The 14,997-nt window shown below is 36.9% G+C and overlaps 1 protein-coding gene across 4 annotated transcripts in view; it reads left to right on the forward strand.

The window, feature by feature from the left end:
* Positions 1–14,997, forward strand: part of MTUS1 (microtubule associated scaffold protein 1) — a 106,609-nt gene that overhangs the window by 13,763 nt on the left and 77,849 nt on the right. The window contains exons 2-5 of one of the 4 annotated variants that reach the window (XM_039349385.1): positions 3,544–3,582; positions 4,035–4,088; positions 7,624–9,738; positions 11,493–11,673. In XM_039349385.1, the coding sequence (XP_039205319.1) occupies positions 7,753–9,738; positions 11,493–11,673 (2,167 nt within the window). In that variant the 5' untranslated portion in view covers positions 3,544–3,582; positions 4,035–4,088; positions 7,624–7,752. Of the gene's footprint in view, positions 1–3,543; positions 3,583–3,976; positions 4,089–7,623; positions 9,739–11,492; positions 11,674–14,997 lie in introns of those variants that run through there. The other 3 variants (XM_039349386.1, XM_039349387.1, XM_039349384.1) reach the window with 3 other exon arrangements.

Here is a 14,997-nt window from a genome sequence, read left to right on the forward strand (position 1 = left end):
ACAATTCTAATAACTATAATTCCTCAGTACTATTGCCCCAAATTACATGTACACCTGCCCGAGTTTCCTGCCCAAGTGTCCTCTGTTATCTTGTAGTATTCCTAATTGGTAATATTTACATTCATTTGGTCTACGTTTTAGATAACAGCAACATGTATACTTGCTAATCTGTACTATGTATTGTGGTTGAACATAGCATGCTATCTGAATCATGTAATTGATTTAGGTTATTATTAATGTGAAGAGCTTTATCTAAAATTTCAGTTTGTGTTTAGTCCTATGATTATTACTTTAGCCTTGACTGCATATGTGATGGAATCTGAAAAATAGGCTAATATATTGTTAATTCCTCTTTCTAACCCAATACAGAACCAGGTGAGTACTAATATGCTTTCTGAGAAAAAAATAAAATATGAGAGTGTTGGTAATACCCTTTAAGTTCCATTGCAATACTACAATTTCACCTACTTATATCTTGATTTTGGTTTGCCAAAGTAAAAGAGAATTGGATTAATGGGATGTTAGAAATACCATGTCAGAAATTCTTATACTAATAAGAGCACATTGGGGAGGGAAGATTTAAAACCTGCAGTAGACTATATTAGGAAAATCATAAAGATTAAGCATTAATACAAAATTCAATTTCACATGATCATTCACAATGCAATTTCTTAGTTGTATGTACTGTAGCATTAAATTTCTTGGATTATAGTCATTTAATTACCTGGGGGGAGGTTAGAATGCAAAGACAATCGAAACAACTGGAGTTGCCACCCAACCACCCCAAAGTTGAGAGAAATAAGGATGGATAAAGATGGAAACGTAACCAAAAAGAGAAAGGAAAAACAGGTTAAATGTACACAATTGAATCAATCAGGCCCGATAACAAGATCAAGGAGCCGGGCGCAAACTTTGACACGCCTATAAAGGACTCTCTCATTCTCTGGCGCGCTAGCCCTGAAGATGCCGGCAGGTGACGGCGAAAGCTTGGCGCTTTTTAATTAAACTTTTATAGTTTTAATTAATTAAAAACTTTTATAGTTTTTATTATCCTGGTGCTCATTTTATTTCTTCACTATGAATATTCCCAGGGTTCATATTTTTAACCTTTTTAACCATATATATAGATAGATAGATAGATAGATTAAAACACCATTATATATTGGAGATAGCCCCTTAACAATTACCCATAAGTTGCTATTAATGGAATATGTAGAGATAATTCCTGGTGTGGATTTCCAGAATTATATTATGGCCACGCTGAGAAATCTATACCGGTTTCCAATTATTTTTCCAGACAATTCCAGGGAGTGGTTCTAATCCTAAATAGCTTGGAGCCAGACTACCTGAAACGTCACCTCACATATTATGAATCTGTGACCAGTAAGATATGCACGAGATGCATTTTTAGAAATATATATTTTGGAATATTTTTTCTCAGATATTTTCAAGATATGGAATGTTCACTGTTTACAGACAAATAGTTAAGATTTACCTATTTAACCAAGCCTTTTAAATTGTTTTATGATTATTTTAATGTTTATATCTTTTATAATTTTGTGTTAGCTGCATTGTTTATTCTGGTGCATTTTTTTAAAAAAAAGATATAAATCAAGTAAACAGTTACAGTGTAGCCATAGACTGAAAAATAGTGATTAACCACAAAAATATGCAGAGTTCTTGCATTGTTGAGAGGAACTTTTCCAGTGCAGTCATGGATGTCTTATCAAAATAAAGTTTCAGTGAATTCAGAGCAATTTCTTTCTTTCAAATAACTATACAGTATTAGATTTTAGTTTAACTCTGCTCTTTTTAAAATATTCTTTTTTGTTCTGTATTCTTCATTGATGACAAAAGCACAACTGAAACTTGTATTTAAAAAATCAAGATTTTTGAAGTAAGTAATCTTCCCACAAAAGTCATTTACAAAAGATAATGTTTTAGGGACAATAGAAAGTAGAGAAACATCAAAGTAATACTTTCTGCTTAATAAAAGTATCATCAGTTTCTCCAACCAAGAGAATTTCTATCAGATTTTGGCAAAGAATTATGTACACCATGAACTAGAACAGTTAATGAGTTTTATTTTTTACATCTGTAGAAGCATGAAATGTCACTTTTAATTTTTTTTTATTAGATCATATTTGAAATATTTACTATTGTGAGAAGCTGGAGGGCAGAATGTTCTAGCTATGGAGTGCTTAGGTCCTTTTCTAAAGACATGCAGTCCAGGACAAGTATGAAAAGTAGAGGAGTCCTTTCTTTTTTAGCAAATTGGGGGAACTAGGTACATCTAGTCTAATAAAGAGAATAACTAGAGGTGATATGATAGCTGTCTTTCAATATTTGAGGGACTATTACAGAGAACAAAAGATCCATCTATTCTCCAGAGCACCTGAGGGCAAAACAAGAAGTAACAGGTGGAAGATCATTAAAGAGAGATCCAACCTAGAACTAAGGAAAAACTTCCTGACAGTGAAAACAATTAACAGTGGAACAACTTGCCTCCAGATGTTGTGGGTGTTCCATCAATGGAGGTTTTCAAGAAAAGATTGGACATCCATTTGTCTGAAATAGTAAAGGATCTCCTGCATGAGCATGGAGTTGGATTATAAGACCTCAAAGATCCCTTCCAACCCTATTATTCTATGTTATTGAAAAGGAAACAAAGAGCTGTTCCAAAAAAAAGATCTGTTGCTTAAAGTTGAAGCTAGAGAGCCACTGGTGAGGAATGCTTTAATTTCTGTTTCTATGATAGTCTTCAATTTACAGCTGTTCATTTAATGATGGTTCAAAGTTATGACAGCTTTGGAAAATGTACTTTATTACCTGTAGTTGCACTTACAACTGTTGCACCACCCCTGCAATCATGTGATCACAATTCAGGCACTGGCAACTGGCTTTCACTTACAATGAGTTGCAGCATCCTGCGGACATGTGATCATGATTAGTGATTGGCAAAAAATATCCATTGGGAAACCTGGTTTATTTAATAACCATAGTTATTTGCTTAACCACTACAGTAAAAATGGTCCTAAAATCAGGTCTGTCAATGTAATGACTCAACTTATAACTATACTGACTTAAAACCAAAATTCCATATTGGTAGGACTATCTGACAAGGAACTAGGAATGGATGGCCAAAATAGCTTTTTTCAACAAAATAATTCAACGTATTTAAAATGTAAATAATATACCCTGTTGCATTTGACAAGTTAAGAAATGGGTGGTAGAAAAGATTGTGAAAGCAGTAAATAGACTCCAGTATAGTTTACTGGATCTACCATAAAAAAAAAAACCTGGTTTTCACACAAACCAACTGAACACTTTTGAATTTGCAGATAAATATTTAACAGAAAAGTACTGTGACAGTTCTGCTTCCAATATTTTGTCATATTTTGCTTTGATATATCACATTGTTTTCAAATAGTAAGACTAACTTGTTTCCTAAAGACCAAAAACAAATACATGATTCTTTCCCAAAAGTATTGCTTTTTTCTGGATAAACTTTCAAATGTATTATCATTTTTTTCTCTCAAAAAGTTTTCCTTGAGTGCAAGAAGACAGAAAAAAGAAAATACGGTAGGCTACTTTTTATACCTTCTAGTAAAGAATCTTCAGCATTTAATTCTGGCTGATTGGCAAAATGTTTGGACCATGCAAGGGACCTTTTTGACTCACTCCTCTTTAAACAAGAATCCTGGAAAATTCTCCCATAGTTTGGCCATTATTCGTAATGCAGTGTAACTGTTGGAATAAAATGTTATCTCTTTCCCTTTGCAAGCAAACTATAAGTAAATCCTGAGACTTTTGAATAAGCTCCCTCAGGAATTTACATTTTTGAAGTATCATTCCAGTGGGATTTCTCAGGCTCAGTGCACTTTATAAAATGAGTGCAAGAGTTTAATGTCTTAGATGAATTGGAATTCTTGGATAAATAAAAGTAAATTTCTTAGATAGCTGGAGGAGATTTCTGGATTTTTTTGGACTTCATGATTATTGTATCTTTTTTTTGTTTCATGTAATAATGAAAGATGTCCCAAAGCCTGTTTTGCTCACAGAAATTAAGAATCTTCTGTACTATTGAGGTATTGTTATTTTAATAATAATTGGAATTGTTGCAGTGTTAATGTAATTCCTAATTCTGCTGGCATTATTGTATACTTTTATTCCAAAAACTCATTTACAACTATTCAAAAAATGGGTTTTATTCTTTACAATTATTGATTCAATATTTCTGCTATGTAGCTCTTTCAGACATTTCAACTTTGTGCAAAAAAAAAACTTCATTTCTGAATCTATAGTACACTAGTTCTATTAAAGAATTAAATCACTTTCACTTGCATGTGTTTATGCAAAGCATTATTGGTTCCTCATAGGTAATTGGTTGATCCAGACAATATTAGTTTTTCATATGCAAGAAGTCTAAAATATAAACAGGTTTGATTGAACATTTGCCTGAGTTTGTCTCTTAATGATATGGTTAAGCTCATTGTTATTCTTAGCTGTCCAACCCAGATAGGTTGTAGTATCAAAAGATTACAGTAGGGATTTTGGTAGCTAAGAATACATTCAAATATATCTAGTAAATAAATTATTATCAAAGAAAGGATATTATTTCTAAAGATGAATCTCAGGCTATAGGTGCTGGAGAAATCAACTGTATCAAGAAACAACAACAAAGATGTAGCAAAGCGCACATTTCAAAAACATTTGTTATGAAAATAAGGCTGGAAGAAACTTTGTGGTGCTTATTTGCAATTTGCAATTCCTAAGTAACATATAGCAGGATTGACAGGAACATAATCTCTGTAGTTGTTCAACTTGAAAAAAATAAGAACAGTGTGCAAAAAAACTTAATAAGGAAAAAGAGGAGGTAATTATAGTCCTGCAAGGATTAAAAGCATCAATTCTGAAATAATATAGAGGGGGAAATTATACATCTTGTCATGGTAATATAAGAAGAAAAACATCCTTGGAATATTTGATTTTGTTTTAATAAACCGAACTGATAGCATATCAAAGAGGATAAAAATATTCCAATTAAATTTAGTTTTAATTATATTTCTGCTTAGTACCTTCTTTGGTAATATTGACTGGATTCATACAACACTTGAACCAATAAATAACCACATTTTATTCTTGCAGGTTGTGGTAAGTCTGCCCCTATAATTCATTAGTGCAAATCCAGAATGAGGGATTAATTGAGCAAACCATGTTAACTTAATCATAGATAAACATGCCATGATAACAAAAATTACTAAGGAAAAAAACCTATCTTCCCCTCTTTGTGCAATGATTGTGAAACCCAAACTAAGCAATAAAATGAGGGAATAATATTCCAAGAAATATATTAAAAATATATCACCTGTGCAAAATGTCATTTTATAAGTGTGGGGGGGGGCAATAAGAAATAATACATTCTTGTCTTGTAATTCAAGCATTTGTTGAAGAAAGGCAAGAAAAAGAATAATTGTAAATGGGGAAACTCAGCCCCCTGGTTTCTAGCTTGGTGCCTTAACCACTATACCAATAGTGAATAGAAATTCAAAACAATTATGACTACACTGACTATTTGTTATAAAACATCCATTTTGTTTTTTCTTATAACTTTTGTCCAAAATTCTTTTATTATATATTATAAGCATTTCTATACTTCCCAATTCCATTATTATTTTCAGTTTTGTGCAGTTTTATAACATAATGGAAGGGTGCAAAGTGGGAGAAATTCAGCAAAATTCCTAATTTGAAATGAGAAATTTCTCATTTATATGACATGATTAAATTATGACATTTTCTGGACTCCGGATAACTTTGTCATTACTTAGTACTGAATATAAATACATTGAAAATTTCTAATAACAGTTTAAAATATAACATTTTAAAATAGAAGTTACATTGTATAAAATGTAACTTTGTTTGAAATGGTTACTACTATACCATTAGTAGTATAGTAACCATTAGTTACTATACTACTATAAATAACTAAGTAACTAATGGTTATTTATCTACAGAAAATAGATAATACCAGCCTTGGTTAGGGGATCCAAGACTCTTACTGAATCCAGAGAAGTATGAACAAAATATGATAGAGTGTAATTTTCCATCCTATTGTGTTGCACATTAAACTTAAGCTAAGAAAAAGGATAAATTTCTTGTATCTACAGTAATACATGTGCATAATTAAAGAGGTCTGTTCAGGTTTTTGGCAGCTCATAGAACAGGCATGTCGAACTGCCGGCCTGTGGGCTGGATGTGTCACATCGAAACTGCACCCACCCATTGCCGGCAATGGGGAAAAAGTTGCGATATGTCGCGCAACTTCACATGACACCGCAAGTTTGACATGCCTGTCATACAGGAATGGATAAGGTACTATAGATAGTCCTTGATGTATGACCAAAATTGGGACCAGAATTTCTGTTGCTAAGCAAGGCAGTTGTTAGGCGAGCCACACCTGATTTTACAATCTTTTTGCCATGGTTATTAAGCAAATCATGTTAACTGAATCATCTGGTGATTAAGTGAATGCAGCTTCTTCCCCCATGGGCTTTGCTTGTCGGAAGCCAGCTGGGCAGGTCGCAAATGGCAATCATGTGTCCCCAGGATGCTGCAGCCCATTATAAATACATGCTGATTGCCAAGTACCTGGATTTTGATCATGTGACCGTGAGGATGCTTCAAGGGTTGTAAATGTGAGGACCTGTTGTTAGTCACATTTTTCAGTGCCCTTGTAATTTCAAACTGTCACCTAACGGGCACGTTGTAAGTTGAGGATAGCAAGTACAGCAAGCCAATTTTCCATGGCTACATCTCCTGCGGATGATGCAAACAGTAACCTACTGAGTCTGAATAGCATCAGACTAATGGAGAATATGTAGGCAACAGTTTCTTCAACATGAGCAGAAGATAAACATTAAATTAAACTTCTGGAAGACAATTAAGCAAAATGACTGGTTCATACCTATATTTCACTATTCCACATTTTTAATTTAAAGTATCTAATTTTACTCAGAAGATTTTAGGGATTCCTCCTTTATTTGTTAATAAAGATACAGGTTTCTTCAAAATATGGTCCTCAAATACAATTCTATAAATAAATACCTATTTTTGTGAGTTAGATCAGAAAAGTGTTAAACATTAACATTGACTCAAGGTCAAACTATACTTTATGCTTAAGAATGAGTTTTATTGCACCAGTTTGTCCTATCCCCTAAAAAGTGTAGGAGTTTGATCTATGTTGGTACTTTGAGAAAGTAAGTTAACTTTTATGTCCTTTAATTATTATTATTGTGTTTTTTGCCATTTTTCCCATCAAAATTCCATCAAACTATTTTCTTTCAAAAAATGCAATAGACTGAAAATTGAATATTTTGGGAATAAACAGCTTCTTTATGAGTATAATTCCCAATGAGAAAATAATACAAATAAGAAAATGTTGAATAAATTCTATGCTGGCATCTAAACCTAATTAGGGATTGTATAAGTTTTTTTTGCACATATGCTACACCAAGTATATTCAGAATATGTGCTTAGTATAATATATATCTTATCCCTCAGTTACACTGAAATTTGTAGAATAGATTATAATTTGACCTAAATTTTCAATTTATCCAATTCTAGATCAGAACTGAATTTATTTGGGAATCCTACAATTGTGAAAAATGAATTAAACTGAAGAGGACCTTCTTAAAAATAAGACTAAGACAATTTTACAGATTAACAGAATGACAGGACAGAAAGAATAAAAAAATGAATGTGGAGAAAGTAGAGGAAAAAATCTTGCAGACACCTTTAATCATCAGAGATGAAAATGGCAACAGATGTATGAGTAAGACCATTGGATCTTTGAATGGAAGCACTGTTAGTCATCCTCACCAAGGAGTAGAACATGAAGGCTGTAAACTATTTAAAGATACAGCCGGGTTCAAAACTGTTGCTTCAGGTGCATGCATTGAAGAGCAAGACTTGCAAAAAGCTGCCAGTGATTATATTTGCATGGGGACTTCAGCCCTGAAGGCCACAGATTACTCTTCTTCAAAGGAACAGTTTTACATGGATGCCATGAATCAGACTTTCCTGGAGTCAGAGAGTTGTGGCATAGAAAGCCTTGCAAAGGAACCTTTTCAGAATTGTAGTTCTGGGAAATCAACATCTTATTGCCAGACAGATCTCATGAATTTAGTGCCCCTGGCCTCTAAGGAAAAGAGCACTATTGAAATCCAATATGCATTAGGAAGTGCCCAAATAGAACAGGAAGATGCTAATACAAATAAATCTTTAATTACAATGATAAATTTGGGGGATGCAATAAGTAAATGTTATGAGGTGGCAGGTATTCCTGTCTCTCCTGGGGAATTAGGTGAAACTTTCACCTGTGCATACCACTCTGGCTCTCCTAATCTAGAAGTTTTCGTCAATCGAAATGCACCAGATAAGTGTGTGCAATCTATTCCCCTTTCAATGGCAGGAGATGAGGTCACCAATTATATTGATTTAGTTTCGCAGAATAGTGAACAGTCTGAAAACCAAGGACAGCAGGATGCTGGTTCTTACAGTAAGCAATTATCAGAACCAGAACAGTTCAATATATGCAAAGACAAACGTAAGAAATATATGCATAGCACTCCTGAACAAGATGAAAATAAATGGCCGGCTGGGGCTAGTATAGATGATGGCATAAATGGTGTTTGCCGTTTAGCCATTGAAAGCTTTGATGAGCATTCCGAACAGGAATTTTGTGAAGATGAAGTACATATGACCAAAGTCCAGAATTTTTTTAAAGAAAATGAGGCTTTGCTGAAGGGACCTCGTGAAATATCTGAGCAAATACAAAATGATACACCAAAGCCAGAAAGGGTTGCTCTGTCTGAGCACAACTGCCAAGCAACTTTTGTTGTTTATAGCTCACCAGCCAATGAACATACTTTGACTTCTCCTCCTACTGTGGGGTCAAAAAATGCAACTTTTGCTGTAGTTTCCATGCCAGATGAACCTGGTGATGGTTCTAAACCTGGAAAGAATACTCCCTTGGTAAAAGATAACCCCAGGAGCCTTTCACTTAAAAATAATTCTGAACAAATTATAGTAAAATCAACAAAGAGATCTCCTCTTACAGCTACTATAACTAAAGCCAGGAAAGCAGAAATTGTGAGCTTTCCAAAACCAAATTTTAAAAACATTAAGCCAAAAGTTGTCTCCAGGTCTGTATCACAATCTAAGGACAGTGTTCTAAAAATAAGTCCAAAATCTCCTCAACTATCTACTGCTTCCTCCTCCTCCTTGTCTTCCTCGCCAAAGCAACCATATTTGTTTGCAGCATTAAGGAAAAAAAAGGACTTGGATAAAGGCACCAAAGCAGAAACACCGATGAATAAGACTCATAAGCAACATTTTAATAAGCAGCTTCCTAGCCAAGGTGTGCATGCTCCAACTTATTCTGAAAATATTTCTCAGAAGATTCCAAAACCAGTGTTAAAGCAGAATGTGGATCAGGCTGAGAGATCAAAGCATCTTACTCCAGAATGCTTCCCTATGGCTCTAACGAGTTCCCAGAATTATGGTGGGCCACCAAGTGATGGGATGGATAATGCAGAAACTTTGATTCAGCCTTGGGCTATGAGTAGCTGCCAGCGAGCTCAAGAAAACAAGCATTCAAGTGACTGTATGGGGATTCCAAGTGAGACATCTACCCAAGAAGTTACAAACAATGGCCATGGACTAGTGCAGTTTTGTTCAGTAAGTTTATGTGTGCATCATGTATCATATGTATGTATTTTTAATCTGATCTTCAAGCCATGTTTTTTACTGATTGCATGTTCCTGAACTGAAAACCACTTTATTTCTGAGGTTATGATAGGTGTCACCTTGATTTTACAGGCAGAAATGGGAAAACCATATTTTCACCTAAATAGTATTTATTATATTGCTAATGCTGATTTAGCTTTTTTAATATATATTTTTATTGAATGGCTTTACATAGTTAAAAGAGAAACAAGAACAAACATGTGAAAAAGATAAAAGTACTAGAATCAGATAGAGAGAAAGAGTTTAAAAAACAGCTTCCATTCTGTATAGGAGTTGCTAAATTTTTATTATTTCTCCCTCTTTAAAACTGTGTTATATATTTCCCAACTTCCCATATTCAGTCCATTATAGTTGACAAACCTAGAAATCACCAGTTCATTTTTACCCATTCAGCAAAAAGATCATAAAAGCTTTCCAGACTTATATAAAAATGTATATAATTTATTTTATAAAAAATACGAATCTTTCTGGATATTATTTTTTAAATTTGTTGTCTCATATGTATTGTTTTCACTTTTTCCACATGTTTACCATGCAGTGTTTTGTAACTTAATAGTTACAAGCTACTATAGTTAGCTGCTGCCTGTTTGTACTTTAAATACTGAAGAGAAATGTTAACACGAAACTCACAGATTAGTTGGCATGTTTTCCTTGAAGCATAGCCTTTCTTTTATTTATTTTTATTGAGCCTTATGCTGCAAAATTATATCTGATTAAAGATTTGATATGTCCATCCACTACAAGTCTAATACAAAAGAGCTAGTTTGTTTATAATTTGAATCTAACCTAATCATCTAATCTTATTGTAATCTATCTATGGCTTATTTTAGGTTGCTTTAAGAGTGCAATTAATACAACATAATGCTGCAAAATAGCATTTCTGAGCTTTTAGTTCAGCATTAATTAACCCCATTTCATATTTTGCAATTCCCTTTGCCCTGAAACAACAAAAATGATGAGTAAATAATCTGGCATTATCAAACCAAACTAACAATTTGGTTAATATGCAGCCATCTATGTTTTGCAATGAGAATTTTTAGCAAGCTTCCAGCAAACATGCTGATGCTAGTTAAAAAGTAGGTGGATGAGTCTGTCTTAAATATTGGTATAAAATTGAGTGCTAGTATTACAAACTTAATATTGGTATTTAATAACATTTAAAATGTATATATGCACATTCACAATTTAGATTCCCAGCAAGGGTTACCCCAGCACCCACTGATTGCTTTACTCTGAATGCTAAGTTCCAAGCTTTTGGGGTCTCATAGGAGAAACTGTTCTTTCACTCCAACAATATTCAGGGACATTTTTGGTACATCAGGGAAAAGTCTTGGTGCTTACACAAAGAATTAACTACAACATTAAATGATTTTGCAACAGACACTTATCTTTTCATACTCCAAACACACACAATTAAATGCCAGAAATAGTGCTGCACTCTTAAGACTGTAGTTGCCTTCTCTGCTTAATCAAGAATGCATAGATAACTATCATTAACAAAAAGTATGTATCTATAGTATGGAAAATTTGAGACAGACCTTACTAGCACATATAATCAATTGAATGATTCTTCATTAGCAGTGGTTACTTTGTGCTCTGCATTAAAATAAAAGTAAGAATATACATGTTTCTACATTTATTCTCCCTATCTCTTTGTTTTTTCCATATGGAATTAAATCATACAGGTTTCTTTGTCTAAAACAAACACAGCACAAGGACAAGGTTTTCCTAAAGGCAGTCCTGTTCCTGTAAGGAATGCACCGCCATCTAAAATCTCATTCCATTCTAGGAGAGGAAGTGAGAATAAAAATACTCATGTGACCAAACTTTCATCTCCTCAAAGACACATTTTACCATCAAACTCTGGTAAGAAACATTTTTGTCTATTATTGTTCTTGTGCAGAATGTATGACAACTTAGGGTTTCAATTAATAGAAGTTTGAAAAATATTTTCACTAAAAGTTAATTGAGTGTCAGTATGTTCCCTAAAAACCGCATCCTAAGTTATGATCTAGTTGCAATTGTGTGTAGTCTGAAGTGTTTGGATATAAATTCTGTAATATTGCATTGTACTTAAGCCATTATATTTTTAATCATTGTTAGAACAAGCCATAAGCTGACATATCCTGTTCTCCAGCATGATGGGTGTAGAATCCACCGGATGGGTAATTTCAGCCTTCCTGCTCTGGGTGTGTCTTCCCAGTTTTGACTTAGTCTCGTACTCAGCAAGGCGCAGAAAATTTGGCTCCTTAACTAGGCTAAGTTAATTGATTGAGTTTCATCCTTTTTAGCTATCTAAAGTGTAGATTTTCCTTTTATTTTCTTTTACAATCGGAATTCAAATTGGCATAGATTTAAATTTAAATTTGGAAAGAGCCTTCTGGCTTCGAGCCTAACAGGCTCCTGTGAAGAAGGCTGCAGGCAGTTTTGTGCTTCGAGTGGAGATTTTTTTCACCTCCAATCAAGCGAACAGCGGAGCGCAGACCAGCCGACCAGCTGGCTTTTGGGAGATCGGAGTTTTTCGAGACTCAGGCTGTTTGGTGGCTTCCGTCTCTGGCTTCGTCGCAATGAGGCTCCTTCTTGGCCGCAGGACTCGAATCGCAGCGGAGGCTGTGCGACTAGTAGCAAGTGCCCTTCCATAACGGGGGGAGACTGCTTATTTAGCTTGACTGTTCCTTAATGTTGGATATCTAGGGGGAGGTTGATTCCCTTCTGCTTCCCTCCTTTGGCGTTTTTGCCTTCCCTTGGAGGCACTAAACGGGAGTGGCCGCCATTTTGACTGCATGCACAGGATGCGGGTGCCATTTTGGAAGTATGATTGGGGAGTGGCTGCCATTTTGAGTGTGTCTCTAGGTGTGACCGCCATTTTGAGAATGTCCTTAAGCACGGAAGCCAATTTGTGAGGACCTCATGTTCCTCTTCAAGGCATTGAGGCCTGCTTTATTTACCATGGGCCTGCGTTGTCAGGCCTTTAACCGGGGGGAAGTTTATCAGCCTGTTTCAGGTGAATCACAGTTTGATTTCTGGTCTGTTTTGGTATTATTGTTCTGATTACTCATTGGTGGCTTGGCCACATATATTTATTTCTGGTGTGAGTTGAGCAAAGGAGAAATACTTTTAAACCACCTGTTCCAATTAGAGAGTGGCATTTGTCACTGGCCTAGACAGGCAGTTCTAGGGAACTGTCTGGCTGTCCTTGCCATTGTTGTTTGTGCAGAGCGAGATCGGTTTTCCATCTCTGCCAACTAGATCTGCGTGTTTGGGTTCCCCTCGCTTCTGCATATCTCCTACCCGGATTATCTAGACTGCAGTGGCAGACAGTTCTTCGCCCCAGGCATCACAGGGCTCTGGTATTCCCTCCGCACAAACAAAGCGCAGATCTACTGATTTGGACGCGGGGGGGAAGAAAAAGACCAAAACAAAACACATTTCTACCAAAGAGCCCTCAAAGTCAGCCGAGCGAGAGGCCTCAAGGAGACATTTGGCACTGGAAAGGGAATTCTCCAAAGCCCAAAGGCTCAGGTCCAGTGAAGCTGAAGTGGCTTCCCCTGCTCCATTGGACACTCCTACATCTGAGCCATTTGCACCTTCTCAGGATGTTACAAGGGCTTGGTTTCCTCAGGGGGAAATTGTGCAGGTTAGTCCCCCTCGCTCCTCATCATCATCTACTCATCAAGGCCCTGAGGCCACGTTTATTCCAGCTGAGGCTGGTGCTAGTTATATGGAACAAGAGGATAGGTGGTCAGCTGAGTTTCAGTCCTTCATGCACAATGCATTTATGCAATTCATGTCGTCTAGAGCACAATGACCTTTTCAACCACCACCACCTCCTTCTATACCGCCTTCTCAAGCGGGATGTACCGCAGTCCCTGGTTCAGGTGTTTCCGAGACTTTTTCCCAGCTAGGGGAGGAGGAGTCTGTTGACCTGGAGATAGCTGACACGCCCATGTCAGAGGATGAGGAGGCAGCGCCCAAACAGGCACAACTTCGGGGCTATTTGACCCTTCTCTTTTCAGGTCTTTCTTTACTGTTAAAGGCCATTACCACTGTCAATCTCTCTTCGGTACAGGAGGAGAAACCTTCTACCTCCACCAGTCAGGAATCTAACCCTTTGTTCGCAGAACAGGTGGTAGAGGACAAACAGATTCCTTGTCCACAGGTTTTCCACACTACAGTGGAGAAACAGTGGTTATCCCTTGCCACTCTGCCTTCTCCTAATAGTACAGAGAAGAAACTATTTAATGTTTCTTCGTCATTCGCTTCCCTCTTGGAGGTACCTTCAGTTGATACTCCTCTGACTTCTTTGTTTTCCACATCTGCTAATCCAGGGGATATGGCCGAGGCCCTGAAAGCAGAGGATAAGAAGTTTGAACTCTCTCTTCGCTGAGCGCACCAGGCTTCGGCATGGGCGATCAAGGCCGTGACTTCATCTTCTTTCTTCACCAGGGCATTGATTATGTGGCTTCGCGAACTGCAGACAATTGTTCCACCGGATCAGGTTCAGACACATCAGACACTAGAGAAGCTAGTGGCCGCTTCAGAGTACATGACAGACGCTTCTCTACATTCGACCAGGTACTATGCCAGATCCATTGCAGTAACGGTTGCCTCTTGTAGGCTACTCTGGCTGAAACAGTGGAGAACGGATTTGAAGTCAAAGTGGTGCCTGTCCACGTCCAAATATAGCGGTACACAGTTGTTTGGGTCAATCCTTGAACCGCATATTATTGAGGGCAAGGATAAACGCAAGATTCTGGCTCACCCCTCCAAACGGTCTGATAGGCAGCCCCAACAGGAGTTCCGTAGACAGGCTTTCCGTCCCAGTGGTTCCTGGGAGTGGAGGCAGCCCTTTCGGGCAGGGCAGTCCTGGGATTGGTCAAGAGGCTCACGATCCTTTCCCCCCAGGCAGGATCATCCACAGGACCGCCAAAGCATGGGAGCCAAGGTCCAATTCCAATCTAAACGCTGCTTCCGGGGATCAGGCGGGTCACCCGTATAGGCGATCCAAGTGACGCCAAGGAGGACTCTCCCATAGGGGGACACCTGGCGCTGTTCAGCGACATTTGGGAGGCAACCATCACCGACTCTTGGGTAAGGGAAACCGTCAATTACAGTCTCACCCTAGAGTTCTACTCTCCTCCCCCAGACCTCTTCATACAGTGTCCGGTGTCACGAAACGCAACCAAAGCA

This window comes from Crotalus tigris, unplaced genomic scaffold, assembly GCF_016545835.1.
Source record: "Crotalus tigris isolate CLP2741 ecotype Arizona unplaced genomic scaffold, ASM1654583v1 scf7180000018268.1906537, whole genome shotgun sequence".
In the NCBI taxonomy this organism is placed as follows: Eukaryota; Metazoa; Chordata; class Lepidosauria; order Squamata; family Viperidae; genus Crotalus; species Crotalus tigris.